Source organism: Oncorhynchus mykiss, chromosome 14 (genome assembly GCF_057628025.1).
Source record: "Oncorhynchus mykiss isolate SJ-2025 chromosome 14, ASM5762802v1, whole genome shotgun sequence".
In the NCBI taxonomy this organism is placed as follows: Eukaryota; Metazoa; Chordata; class Actinopteri; order Salmoniformes; family Salmonidae; genus Oncorhynchus; species Oncorhynchus mykiss.
In genome coordinates, this window is record NC_143035.1 from 29605001 (window position 1) to 29620469 (window position 15469).

At 48.2% G+C, this 15469-nt stretch overlaps 1 protein-coding gene across 1 annotated transcript in view; it reads left to right on the forward strand.

The window, feature by feature from the left end:
- The window catches only part of LOC110504380 (teneurin-2), a 139017-nt gene that overhangs the window by 40221 nt on the left and 83327 nt on the right, over nt 1–15469 (forward strand). The window contains 3 exon segments of the mRNA XM_090198124.1: nt 14165–14290; nt 14558–14763; nt 15150–15345. Coding sequence (XP_090054250.1) covers nt 14165–14290; nt 14558–14763; nt 15150–15345 — 528 coding nt within the window.

The following is a 15469-nucleotide window of genomic DNA, read 5'->3' on the forward strand; positions in this document are numbered from 1 at the left end:
CTTCCTCCCTTCCTCCTCCTCCTCCCCCTGTCTCCTCCTCCTCCCCTCCTCCTCCTCCTCCTCCTCCTCCCCCTGTCCTCCTCCTCCCCCTCCCCATGTCTCCTCCTCCTCCTCCCTCCTCCTCCCACTCCTCATCCCTCCCCTGTCTCCTGCTCCCTCCTCCCTTCTCCTCCTCCCACTCCTTTTCCCTCCCCCTGTCTCCTGCTCCCTCCTCCCTTCTCCCTCCTCCTCCCACTCCTCTTCTCACCCCCTGTCTCCTTCTCCCTCCCCCTGTATCGTCCTCCTCTCCTTCCTCCTCCCACTCCTCATCCTTCTCCCTCCCTCCTCTTCCCACCCCCTGTCTCCTCCCCCCCCCTGTCTCTTCCTCCTCCTCATCCTCCTCCCACTCCTCTTCCCTCCACCTGTCTCCTGCTCCCTCCTCCCTTCTCCCTCCTCCTCAAACTCCTCTTCCCACCCCCTGTCTCCTCCTCCCCCTGTCTCTTTCCTCCTCCTCCTCCTCCTCCTCCCACTCCTTTTCCCTCCCCCTGTCTCCTGCTCCCTCCTCCCTTCTCCCTCCTCCTCCCACTCCTCTTCCCACCCCCTGTCTCCTTCTCCCTCCCCCTGTATCGTCCTCCTCCTCATCCTCCTCCCACTCCTCTTCCCTCCACCTGTCTCCTGCTCCCTCCTCCCTTCTCCCTCCTCCTCAAACTCCTCTTCCCACCCCCTGTCTCCCTCCGCCCTCCCCCTGTCTCCTCTTCCTCCCCCTCCTCCTCCCACTCCTCAACCTCTTCCCTCCCCCTGTCTCCTCCTCCCAAACTTCACTTTTAGTATTTTTTTGAGAGAGGGACTGTACCCCTACTTTACAAGACCTTAGGAATGAAGAGGAGGAAGGGATAGGAGGAGAAAGGGAGAGGAGGAGGAAGGGATAGGAGGAGAAAGGGATAGGAGGAGGAAGGGAGAGGAGGAGGAAGGGAGAGGAGGAGGAAGGGATAGGAGGAGGAAGGGAGAGGAGGAGGAAGGGGAGGAGGAGGAAGGGGAGGAGGGGGGAGAAGAGGAGGAGAAAGGGAGAGGAGGAGGAAGGGCGGAGGAGGAGGAAGGAGAAGAGAAGGAGAAAGGGAGAGGAGGAGGAAGGGTGGAGGAGGAGGAAGGAGAAGAGGAGGAGAAAGGGAGAAGAGGGAGGTTGTTGGAAACCAATTACCACTAAACTCATTCGTCCAGAAGAATAACACTGTACAATTAACACACACACACACACACACTTTATTTCTGCCACCTCCCCTGGCCATTCGGATAAATGCATATTAACTGTTCTAATTCCACTAAATTAACGAGTCTGGCCTCAATTACACTGCTAATTGTACACTGAGAGTTGTCCGGTCTGGTGTGTGTGTGTGTGTGTGTGTGTGTGTGTGTGTGTGTGTGTATGTGTGTGTGTGTGTGTGTGTGTGTGTGTGTGTGTGTGTGTGTGTGTGTGTGTGTGTGTGTGTGTGTTAGATATTACCTTTTAAAGTAATAGCCGGTCCCCATCCCCCTTTGGTCCAATTAGGGAGTGTGTAATTGGCTGGTGTGTTCATTTAGGGGCTGTTCTATTGGCTGCCCTGGTTTCATTAGTGATGTGGTCCGGCTAGGGACAGAGAGAAACAGGGAGAGAGAGAGAGAGAGAGGGGAGGGGGTGGGGGGTATTTGGTAGACAATACTGGATTGTCCTCTTTTATCAAGATACTGTGGGGATATAAACTCTATCACCTTGTCAAAATGAACGGACGCACACCCTCTCTCTCCACCCGGCTCCAAACACAACTTCTCTCTCCACCCAGCTCCAAACACAACCTCTCTCTCCACCCAGCTCCAAACACAACCTCTCTCTCTACCCAGCTCCAAACACAACCTCTCTCTCCACCCAGCTCCAAACACAACCTCTCTCTCCACCCAGCTCCAAACACAACCTCTCTCTCCACACAGCTCCAAACACAACCTCTCTCGCCACCCAGCTCCAAACAAAACCTCTCTCTCCACCCAGCTCCAAACACACCCTCTCTCTCTACCCAGCTCCAAACACACCCTCTCTCTCCACCCAGCTCCAAACACAACCTCTCTCTCCACCCAGCTCCAAACACAACCTCTCTCTCTACCCAGCGCCAAACAAACCCTCTCTCTCCACCCAGCTCCAAACACAACCTCTCTCTCCACCCAGCTCCAAACACAACCTCTCTCTCCACCCAGCGCCAAACACAACCTCTCTCTCCACCCAGCGCCAAACAAACCCTCTCTCTCCACCCCAGTGCCAAACACACCCTCTCTCTCCACCCAGCTCCAAACACAACCTCTCTCTCCACCCAGCTCCAAACACAATCTCTCTCCACCCAGCGCCAAACACAACCTCTCTCTCCACCCAGCCCCAAACAAACCCTCTCTCTCCACCCAGCGCCAAACACACCCTCTCTCTCCACCCAGCTCCAAACACAACCTCTCTCTCCACCCAGCGCCAAACAAACCCTCTCTCTCCACCCAGCGCCAAACACACCATCTCTCTCCACCCAGCGCCAAACACACCCTTTCTCTCCACCCAGCGTCAAACACACCCTTTCTCTCCACCCAGCGTCAAACACACCCTTTCTCTCCACAGAGCGCCAAACACACCCTTCCTCTCCACAGAGCGCCAAACACACCCTTCCTCTCCACAGAGCGCCAAACACAAACGGGAACTTCCTGACAAGTGTACTTGTCACATCAATATAATTTGTGCTACGTGTGACATTGCAACACAATAAATAAAGACTACACAAACAACTCAACAAAGTTCCATTTCATTGGTCCTGTGTTTGTGTTCCACATCTCCCCGGTTGTGTCTGGTGTTTCATTGGTCCTGTGTTTGTGTTCCACATCTCCCCGTTGTGTCTGGTGTTTCATTGGTCCTGTGTTTGTGTTCCACATCTCCCCCGTTGTGCCTGGTGTTTCATTGGTCCTGTGTTTGTGTTCCACATCTCCCCGGTTGTGTCTGGTGTTTCATTGGTCCTGTGTTTGTTCCACATCTCCCCGGTTGTGTCTGGTGTTTCATTGGTCCTGTGTTTGTGTTCCACATCTCCCCCGTTGTGTCTGGAATCCTGAAAAGGTGCGTTCACACAACACTTCCTCATTAGATTGCGTCAGTGAAGCCGGTAATTACATCATTTTATTCCGCGGCGTATAAGAATTGTACTAGTACTGAGAAGATGCATGTCTACTATAGTCAGTGACTGCAGTAATCATTATCCATGTTGTGGCATGTGGAAATGTGTGTCTATTTGTGTTTGATTTGATTTTTCTCAGTCTTTTGAACTGTTTATTAGGGTTTGATGGTTTAACCGGTTTTCAGATTGTCAAGAAAAAGGAATCAGGGATATTCAAATCTTATCCTACCAGGTCCAGATTATTGCTGCTTTTCTGTTCTGCCTGACAATGAATTGCAAACACCTGGTGTCCCAGGTCTAAATCGGTCCCTGAATAGAAGGGTAGTCGTCAAGCTCCATATTTGAATTTGAGGGGTATAAAGCCATCCGATAGGCTTCACATAACGCACTCTATACACATCTGAACATCTATACATACATCAACAGGTCAGACCCAGGGCATTGTTTGAGAGAGCTGTGAGTGTCTGTTCAGAGATCATGCAGTCTAACTGGAGTGGACCTCAGCCTTTTACCATAGTGGTGAAATTCAAGGTAACCTTCAACAAGGCTCTGTTGGAATGTCAGAGGTAACAGTCAGCCTTTGTTCATGTGGAATTGGAACACTGAGAACTCTGGAACATCTGCCATCCTATTCTATCTATCACCATGGACACCAGAAAGGACCAACAGGGAGAGGAGGAGAAGGGGAGGAATCAAATCAAATGCATTTATAAAACCCTTTTTACATCAGCCGATGTCACAAAGTGCTGTACAGAAACCCATCCTAAAACCCCAATCAGCAAGCAATGCAGATGTAGAAGCACGGTGGCTAGGAAAAACTCCTTATAAAGGCAGGAACCTAGGGAGAAACCTAGAGAGGAACCAGGTTCTGAAGGGTGGCCAGTCCTCTTCTGACTGTGTCGGGTGGAGATTATAACAGAACATGGCCAAGATGTTCAAACATTCATAGATGACCAGCAGGGTCAAATAATACACAGTCAGTCAGAATAATACACAGTCACAGTGGTTGTAGAGGGTGCAACAGGTCAGCACCTCAGGAGTAAATGTCAGTTGGTTTTTCATAGCGGAGGAGGTAGGGAGGTAAGGGGGGGAGTAAGGGAGGGGAGAAGGGTGTTGGTCTTTCAACATGTTCCAGAGAGAAGAGTGGTGATGACACAGACACATACATACACATGAACACCTCGTTTCTGGTCTGTCTGTCCTTATGAAGATGACTTGATGACTCTGTGTGACTGGCTGTCCAAACAATGGACTACTCATCTCATTATTTTGCCCTCCTGCTCTCTCTTCCCTCCCTTCTTTCTCTCTCCTCTCCCTCTTCTCCTTCATTCCGTTTCTCTGATGTAATGTATGTACATCAGAAATTAATTCATGACTGTTATAGGTCTAAATCCAATTGTAACACTTCAGTTAGAATTTTTATTACAAGCTTCATAAAAATACGGTCTTATCCCTCAAAAATAACAGTCTCATCCAACATTGGCTCCTCATAGTTGAAAGAAACGGAATCCTCTGCTAGCCCTTGAAGCTCGAACTGGTCATCACACAGACCAGCGCTCGAAATCGGAATCATTACCATCTGTTGCCCCACCAGAGTCCTGATAAGCAAAACTTTCACACAAGGTACCAAACAATCCCCACACAGAACCAAAACACTCATACAGGTGAAGGTTGCCCACAACACAGTGATAATGACATTTTTCCATTTCCCAAACACACTGTCAAACCAATTTGTTATCGACCCCAGAGTTCTCAGCCAATTCGTGACCTAGGTTTGTTAACCCAGCCAGGGACTTTGTTACTGATCCATCTGGAGCTGTGTTATCGGGGATGAACGTACAACATTCTGCCCTGAAGATGACACACACCCTTTTCAGCCAATAACATGTCTAAAGCGATCCTGTTCTGCCACACCATCAAACTCGTTGCAGCGGTTTGTTCTGACAAACCTTTTATCGCATCTGGGGCGGCAGGGTAGCCTAGTGGTTAGAGTGTTGGACTAGTAACCGGAAGGTTGCAAGTTCAAACCCCCAAGCTGACAAGGTACAAATCTATCGTTCTGCCCCTGAACAGGCAGTTAACCCACTGTTCCTAGGCTGTCATTGAAAATAAGAACTTGTTAGTCTGAGTTGCCTAGTTAAATAAATAAAATGAAATAGTAACAAGAAAATAGCACAATAAATAACAATAATGAGGCTGCATACAGGAGTACCGAGTCAGTGTGCTGGTATACGAGGTAGTTGTATACAGGAGTAGTGGTACCGAGTCAGTGTGCTGGTATACGAGGTAGTTGTATACAGGAGTAGTGGTACCGAGTCAGTGTGCTGGTATACGAGGTAGTTGTATACAGGAGTAGTGGTACCGAGTCAGTGTGCTGGTATACGAGGTAGTTGTATACAGGAGTAGTGGTACCGAGTCAGTGTGCTGGTGTACGAGGTAGTTGTATACAGGAGTAGTGGTACCGAGTCAGTGTGCTGGTATACGAGGTAGTTGTATACAGGAGTAGTGGTACCGAGTCAGTGTGCTGGTATACGAGGTAGTTGTATACAGGAGTAGTGGTACCGAGTCAGTGTGCTGGTATACGAGGTAGTTGTATACAGGAGTAGTGGTACCGAGTCAGTGTGCTGGTATACGAGGTAGTTGTATACAGGAGTAGTGGTACCGAGTCAGTGTGCTGGTATACGAGGTAGTTGTATACAGGAGTAGTGGTACCGAGTCAGTGTGCTGGTGTACGAGGTAGTTGTATACAGGAGTAGTGGTACCGAGTCAGTGTGCTGGTAGTGGTACCGAGTCAGTGTGCTGTTGTACGAGGTAGTTGTATACAGGAGTAGTGGTACCGAGTCAGTGTGCTGGTGTACGAGGTAGTTGTATACAGGAGTAGTGGTACCGAGTCAGTGTGCTGGTATACGAGGTGATTGATTCCTCTGTGTGTTTCTCTTCTTTCCTGTCTTTCCTCTTCTCTGTCTTCTCCCTCGACCTCCCCAGGGAGATATTCTGTCCATTCCTTCTGAAAATGAATCATAGAAAACCCATTTACCGCAGGCTCCATCCTCCCCCTTCTCCCCCTCTCTCTCTTTCCTCTTTCTCACCTTCCCTTTCTCATTTTCCCCCTCTCATCCACCTCCTCTCATTTTCTCTATCCCTATCCAATTCATCCCTCTCTCTTCTCCCTCTACACATCTCTCTTCTTCCTCTCTCTTTCCTCTTCTCCCCTTGCTCCTTCCCTCTCTCTCTCTTTCCCTCCTTGCCTTTCTCTTTCCCTCCTTCCATCTCCCTATCCCTCCTTCCCTCTCTCTTTCCCTCTATCCCTCTCTCTTTCCCTCCTTCCCTCTCCCTATCCCTCTATCCCTCTCTCTTTCCCTCCTTCCCTCTCCCTATCCCTCTATCCCTCTCTCTTTCCCTCCTTCCCTCCCTCTTTCACTCCTTCCCTCCCTCTTTCCCTCCTTCCCTCTCCCTATCTCTCTATCCCTCTCTCTTTCCCTCCTTTCCTCCCTCTTTCACTCCTTCCCTCCCTCTTTCACTCCTTCCCTCCCTCTTTCCCTCCTTCCCTCTCCCTTTCCCTCCTTCCCTCGTTCTCCTTTTTCTTCCCCTGTCCGAACACACGTGTTCCAGAGCTGTCTTAGATGTGGTGTATAGCAGGTAGGGTAACACATGTTGATACCAGGGTGTTGCCACAGACCACTTTGCCACTGTGAATTAAACATTAAGATGAAACAAACCCTCATACACCCACTGATCTATTTTTTATCAAACACACTGCCTCGTTGGACCTGCCTCTCTGATCCACCGTGTGTGTGCGTCTCCGTGCGTCTGTGTGTGCGTGTGTGCGTGCGCGCGCGTGTGTGTGTGTGCGTGAGTGTGTGTGTGCGTGTGCGTGCGTGCGTCTGTGTGTGCGTGTGTGTGTGTGTGCGTGCGTGTGTGTGTGCCTGCGTGCGTGCGTGTGTGTGTGTGTGCGTGTGTAAAATGTGTCCCTATTTTTAACAAACCTGTTGTCTTTACCGCAGTGTAGGAAAGGACCAAGAGTACCTTCTATAGGCCAGAGGTTCAACCTCACTCACTCACTCACTCACTCACAACACACCTATACACACACACACAGACACACATACTGTACAAAAGACATACACACTCACTCACTCACACATACACACAACACACATACACAAACACACACATACAGACATACATACACACTCACTCACACACACACAACACATACACACACACACAACACATACACGCACACAACACATACACACACGCTCACTCACACACACACAACACATACACACACACATAAACACACACTCACTCACACAAACACATACACATACACACACACACATGTGGTCATACACACACAAACATACACTTGCTTACGTGTGTGATTGCCATCAGAATGTGTTCTCTATGTTTTTATCTAACAGACAAAATATATGAAAAGATGACGTAAAGAGAGAGGGAAGGGTATGAAGTAGAGGGAAGTGGATGAAGTACAGGGAAGAGGATGAAGGAGAGGGAAGAGGATGAAGGAGAGGGAAGAGTATGAAGGAGAGGGAAGGGTATGAATGAGAGGGAAGAGGATGAATGAGAGGGAAGAGAGTGAATGAGAGGGAAGAGGATGAAGAAGAGGGAAGAGGATGAATGAGAGGGAAGTGGATGAAGGAAATGGAAGAGTATGAAGGAGAGGGAAGAGGATGAAGGAGAGGGAAGAGTATGAATGAGAGGGAAGAGGATGAAGGAGAGGGAAGAGTATGACGGAGTGGGAAGAGGATGAAGGAGAGGGAAGAGGATGAATGAGAGGGAAGAGGATGAAGGAAAGGGAAGAGGATGAAGGAGAGGGAAGTGGATGAAGGAGAGGGAAAAGGATGAAGGAAAAGGCAGAGGATGAAGGAGAGGGAAGAGGATGAAGGAGAGGGAAGAGGATGAAGGAAAAGGAAGAGGATGAAGGGCAGCAGAGGGACTAGAGAAAGAAAGAATGAGAGAATGAGAGAATGAGAATGAGAGAGGGCATTGGTTTTTTCTGTAGAAACGCCTGTTCTTCTCTCTTGCTCTCTCTATCACTCTTTCGCTCTCTCTCTCTCTTGGCACTGGGGTGACAAATAAAAGAGCTGACAGTGGAGGCCACGTAGCACCTGCGGTGTCAGCGCTTTCCTTTGACCAGGACCGAGTTAGAGACGGAGGGTAGGAGCGGGGGAGATGGAGGGAGTAAGATTCACCCTTGCGGGACAACCCCTAAACCTTACACTTACCCCTCTATTAGCTACATCTGTCTCCCCTCTCTCTGTCTCTCTGTCTCTCTCTAAATTCAATTCAAAGGGCATGGGAAATGTACACTAAATGACCAAATGTATGTGGACACCTGCTTGTCGAACATCTCATTCCAAAATCATGGGTATTTCTGGAGTCAGTCCCCCCTTTGCTGCTATAACAGCCTCTACTCTTCTGGGAAGGCTTTCCACTAGATGTTGGAACATTGCTGCTATAACAGCCTCTACTCTTCTGAGAAGGCTTTCCACTAGATGTTGGAACATTGCTGACTTGCTTCCATTCAGCCACAAGAGCAGTAGTGAGGTCAGGCACTGATGCTGGGAGATTAGGCCTGGCTCGCAGTCGGAGTTCCAATTCATCCCAAAGGTGTTCGATGGGGTTGAGGTCAGGACTCTGTGTCGGCCAGTCAAGTTCTTCCACACCAATCTCGACAAACTATTTCTGTATGGACCTCACTTTGTGCACAGGCTTTACACCACTCCAGCCGATGCTTGGCATTGCTTATGGTGATCTTAGGCTTGTGTGCGGCTGCTCGGCCATGGAAACCCTGGCGAACTGTTCTTGTGTTGACGTTGCTTCCAGAGGCAGTTTGGAACTCGGTAGAGAGTGTTGCAACCCGAGGACAGGTGATCTTTACGTGCTTCAGCACTTGTTGGTCTCGTTCTGTGAGCTTGTGTGGCCTACCACTTCGCAGCTGAGCCATTGTTGCTCCTAGACGTTTCCACTTCACAAAAACAGCACTTACAGTTGAACGGGGCAGCTCTAGCAAGGCACAAATTTGATGAACTGACTTGTTAGAAAGGTGGCATCCTATGACATTGCCACGTTGAAAGTTACTGAGCTCTTCAGTAAGGCCAATCTACTGCCAATGTTTGTCTATGGAGATTGCATGGCTGTGTGCTCAATTTTATACACCTGTCAGCAACGGGTGTGGCTGAAATAGCTGAATCAACTCATTTGAAGGGGTGTGCACATACTTTTGTATATTTAGTGTATGTTTAAAGTGCCAAAGCAAGTTCAGTTAACAAAAGAAGACACAAAACAACATCAACAAAAACCTATTCCAAATGAACTGTAAACCTTGCACTCAAAAAGGTTTCAAAAAGATAAAGACAATTCAAGTGTTATATTAGCAGCGATGTGTTTTAGCAATATTGTAGTATGAAATAAACAGATAAATACTGGTGTTATTTACAGTGTTGTTTGTGCTCCACTGGCTGCCCCTTTCTCATGGTAACGGGACACAAATCTAGGAGATATGGGAGTTTATTGATGTTTGATTTGTTTTCAAATTCTTTGTGGGACTGTGTGATCTTGGGATTAGGGTTAGAGTTAGAATTAAGGTTAGGAGGTTTAGTTTTAGGGGTTAAGGTTAGGTTAAAGTTAGGGTTAGGGAAAATATCATTTTGAATGGGAATTCATTGTTTGTTCCCCACAAGGGTAGTACAACAAACTTGTGTGCGTGTGTGTGTCCATAAATGTGTGTGTGAGACAATGTCGCTCATGACTGTGTCGTGGCTGAACGAAGACATGGATAATATACAGTTGGCTGGGTTTTTGGTGCATCAGCAAGACAGAACAACAACCTCCGATAAGACGAGGGGTGGCAAAAGCTTCAATACAGGACTAAGATTGAATCCTACTACACCGGTTCTGACGCTTGTCGGATGTGGCACCGCAGGGCTTGCAAACTATTACGGATTACAAAGGGAAACCCAGCAGCGAGCTGCCCAGTGAGCCTACCAGACGAGCCAAATGCCTTTTATGCTCGCTTCGAGGCAAGCACCACTGAACCATGCATGAGAGCACCAGCTATTCTGGAAGACTGTGTGAGAGTAAAACCAATGAGAGTAAAACCTTTAAACAGATTAACATTCAAAGGCCACAGGGCCAGACGAATTACCAGCACGCATTCTCTGAGCATGCGCTGACCAACTGGCAAGTGTATTCACTGACATTTTCAACCTCTCCCTGACCGAGTCTGTATTACCTACATGTTTCAAACAGACCACCATAGTCCCTGTCCACAGATAATGCAATCTCTATTGCACTCCACACTGCCCTTCCCCACCTGGACAAAAGGAACACCTAGGTGAGAATGCTGTTCGTTGACTACAGCTCAGCATTCAGAACCATAGTGCCTTCAAAGTTCATCACTAAGCTAAGGACCCTGGGACTAAACACCTCCCTCTGCAACAGGATCCTGGACATGCTGATGGGTCGCCACTAGGTGGTAAGGGTAGGCAACAACACATCTGCCACGCTGATCCTCAACATGGGGGGGCTCCCTTATGGGTGCGTGATTAGTCCCCTCCCGTACTCCCTGTTCACCCACGTCTGCGTGGCCACGCACGACTCCAACACCATCATTAAGTTTGCCAATGACACAACAGTGGTAGGCCTGATCACCAACAATGATGAGACAGTCTATAGGGAGGAGGTCAGAGACCTGGAAGTGTGGTGCCAAGACAGCAATCACTCCCTCAACGTGAGCAAGACAATGGAGCTGATCGTGGACTACAGGAAAAGGGGGGCCGAGCACCCCCCATTCAGATCGATGGGGCTGTAGTGGAGCAGATCAAAGTTCCTTGGTGTCCACATTACAAACAAACTATCATGGTCCAAACACACCAAGACAGTCGTGAAGAGAGCACGACAAAGCTTATTGCTCCTCAGGAGACTGAAAAAATTTGGCATGGGTCCTCAGATCCTCAAAAAGTTATACAGCTGCACCATCGACAGCATCCTGACTGGTTGCATCCCTGCTTGGCTTGGCAACTGCTCGGCATCCAACTGCAAGGCTCTAAGAGGGTAGTGCGGGGTAGTGTGTATGGCCCAGTACATCACTGGGGCCAAGCTTCCTGACATCCAGGACCTCTATACCAGGCAGTGTCAGATGAAGGCCCTAAATTATCAAAGACTCCAGCCACTCAAGTCAAAGAATTTCTCTGCTACCTCACGGCAAGCGGTACCTTTGTTATGTCCAAAAGGCTTGTCAACAGCTTCCACCCCCAAGCCATAAGACTGCTGAACAGTTCATCAAATGGCCACCCAGACTATTTACATTGATCCCCTTTTTTTTACATTGCTGCTAGTCGCTGTTTATTATCTATGTCACTTTACCCCTACCTACATATACATGCTACCTCAATTACCTCAACTAACCTGTTTATTATCTATGCCACTTTACCCCTATCTACATATACATGCTACCTCAATTACCTCAACTAACCTGTTTATTATCTATGTCACTTTACCCCTACCTACATATACATGCTACCTCAATTACCTCGACTAACCCGTAGCCCTGCACATTGACCCCATGGAATACAGTCTTGTTATTGTTATTTTATTCTGTTACTTTTTATTGTTTAGTTTATTTAGCAATAATTTAGCAATTATTGTCTTATTTAGAAAACGCTGATGTATTGCTGATTTGATTTTAAAGGGTATGAGATGTGCAGAATTAATGTAGGCATCCTGGTGGGGAATACAGAAACAGATCACTCTGTGAGGATGGGACAGGTAGAGAGAATGGGACATGTAGTGAGAATGGGTCAGGTAGAGAGAATGGGACATGTAGTGAGAATGGGACAGGTAGAGAGAATGGGACAGGTAGTGAGAATGGGACAGGTAGAGAGAATGGGACAGGTAGTGAGAATGGGACAGGTAGAGAGAATGGGACATGTAGTGAGAATGGGACAGGTAGAGAGAATGGGACAGGTAGAGAGAATGGGACAGGTAGAGAGAATGGGACAGGAAGTGAGAATGGGACAGGTAGAGAGAATGGGAAAGGTAGTGAGAATGGGACAGGTAGTGAGAATGGGTCAGGTATAGAGAATGGGACAGGTAGAGAGAATGGGACAGGAGGAGAGAATGGGACATGTAGTGAGAATGGGACAGCTAGAGAGAATGGGGCAGGAAGAGAGAATGGGACAGGAAGAGAGAATGGGACATGTAGTGAGAATGGGACAGGTAGAGAGAATGGGCAGGTAGAGAGAATGGGACATGTAGTGAGAATGGGACAGGTAGTGAGAATGGGTCAGGTAGAGAGAATGGGACAGGTAGAGAGAATGGGACAGGTAGAGAGAATGGGACAGGAAGAGAGAATGGGACATGTAGTGAGAATAGGGCAGGTAGAGATAATGGGGCAGGTAGAGAGAATGGGACATGTAGTGAGAATGGGACAGGTAGAGAGAATGGGGCACGTAGAGAGAATGGGACATGTAGTGAGAAAGGGACAGGTAGAGAGAATGTGCAGGTAGAGAGAATGGGACATGTAGTGAGAATGGGACAGGTAGTGAGAATGGGTCAGGTAGAGAGAATGGGACAGTTAGAGAGAATGGGACATGTAGTGAGAATGGGACAGGTCGAGAGAATGGGGCAGGTAGAGAGAATGGGACAGGAAGAGAGAATGGGACATGTAGTGAGAATGGGACAGGTAGAGAGAATGGGGCAGGTAGAGAGAATGGGACATGTAGTGCGAATGGGACATGTAGTGAGTATGGGACATGTAGTGAGAATGGGACATGTAGTGAGTATGGGACATGTAGTGAGAATGGGACATGTAGTGAGAATGGGTCAGGTAGAGAGAATGGGACAGGTAGTGAGAATGGGACAGGTAGTCAGGATGGGGCAGGTAGTCAGGATGGGACAGGTAGTCAGGATGGGGCAGGTAGTGAGGATGGGACAGGTTGTCAGAATGGGACAGGTAGTCAGGGTGGGACAGGTAGTATGAATGGGACAAGGTGTGAGAATGGGACAGGTAGTCAGGATGGGACAGGTAGTATGAATGGGACAGGTTGTCAATACACACATAATGAGAATGCCTATAGTGGTCAACACATCCTTTGACCGCACGTGACCATACTCCTACCATAAAAACATAGTACCTGGTAGCACTGTCCACACACACACACACACACACACACACACACACACACACACACACACAAACACACACACACACACACACACACACACACACACACACACACACACACACACACACACACACACACACACACACACACAAACACACACACACACAAACACACACACACACACACACACACACACAAACACACACACACACACACACACACACACACACACACACACACACCCTCCCACTCCTCTGGTGAATGGACAATAACAGATAGCAATATGAATCAGCAACGCCCGTGCCCTTCCCAAATCTGTGTAACACTCAAATGCTTTCCTTGTCTGTTTATTTCCTCTGAACTTCAATTAATTGAATTCAGTTCCTCTTTCTTCCTTTGTGAGAAAGTTGCTTGGCAGGGACTTCAAAAGAACAAGGGAGCCAGAGAGAGATAGAAAAAATAAAGAGCTGACAAACTCATCCACCAGCACAATAACACAACAGAACACAAAGGAGGAGAAGAGCGAGAGAACGAAAGAGGCAGAGTTTTCTTTTCATCTGTTACTTGCTCACTGTGAGCTTGTGCCAAGACTCCCAAACGGAGACTGGTATCCTGTCTGGGGAGGGAGGGAGGGAGGGAGGGAGGGAGGGAGGGAGGGAGGGAGGGAGGGAGGGAGGGAGGGAGGGAGGGAGAGAGGGAGGGAGGGAGGGAAAATAAAATGAGACAGGTAAAGAAAAGTATGCCTGTTATTTTCTAATCTCTTCTAGGTCAGTACGATCTGTGCAATTTCTATCTACCTGAAAATTAAATAACATATACTGCTCCCCCCTACTCCCCCCTCTCATCCCCCCCTCTGTCTAGCCATTAACCTGTTGGATCTGACGTGGCAACTGCAGCCCTCTGAAGGCCCTGTGTTGAACAACGGTCTGAGTACTGCAGGTCTAGCTGTCAACAGTGATGTGGCCACACTGCCCTCTGGAGGCAAAGGTGGGAACTACGACACTATAGCACCCACAACACACCTGCCGGCTCCTGCACAACTACAACAAGACTATTCTTCTTCTAGCATTGTACTGTAGTTCTATTGGGCAGACATACATAGTTCAGAACTCATTTTCCCAGAATGCAAACAATGTTTTCAATGTTTTAATGGTTTTGCCATGTGATTACTGCTTACTGACATTGTGATGATCCTCCTCTCCTCTCTTCAACTCTCTCTTTTCTCTCGCTCTCCTCTCCTCTCCTCTCCCATAGCTCCATGGCAAGGTCCTAACAGCAGTATAGACAGTGGGGATGTGGAGGTGGGGAGGAGGGTGAGTCAGGAGATTCCTCCTGGGATGTTCTGGAGGTCTCTGCTTCACCTGGCCCAGCCGCAGTTCCTCAAGTTCAACATCTCCCTGGGGAAAGATGCTCTGTTCGGGGTCTACATCCGCAAGGGCCTGCCCCCCTCACACGCACAGGTAGACTGTTATAACACACACCTGGGTTGGGGTCAATTCAAATTGAAGGCAGTCAATTCAGGAAGTGATTTGAATTTAAAATTGAATATAACATTTAAAAAAATGGAAAAACAGTAATAAATATCTTCTACTTGTTTATTAAGAAGTCGTTGTAAATAGATTACATTTTTTGAGTTATTGAATTAGAATTTCTGTTTACTTCCTGAATTGACACACACCAATACACACACACCAACACACACACTAATACACACATACTGTATGCACCACATACACAATTACACAAAACTGGACTGCACACACACTTACAGTATACACACACTTATGGAATTGATTGACTTCCTGGTCTGAGCTTCCTGAAAGTGTTATTGTCTCTCCTCCTGCAGTATGACTACATGGAGCGCTTGGACGGTAAAGAGAAGTGGAGTGTTGTCGAGTCTCCTCGAGAACGTCGCAGCATCCAGACTGTGGTTCTAAACGAAGCAGTGTTTGTTCAGTACCTGGACCTGGGAGCATGGCATCTAGCCTTCTACAATGACGGGCGAGAAAGAGAGACTGTCTCCTTCAACACTGCTATTATGGGTAAGAGAGAGGGAGAGGGAGGGGGAGAGAGAGCATTAGAGAGAGGAGAGAGAGAGAGAGAGAGAGAGAGAGGGGGGGGGGAGAGAGAGAGAGAGAGAGAGAGAGAGAGAGGGGGAGAGAGCAC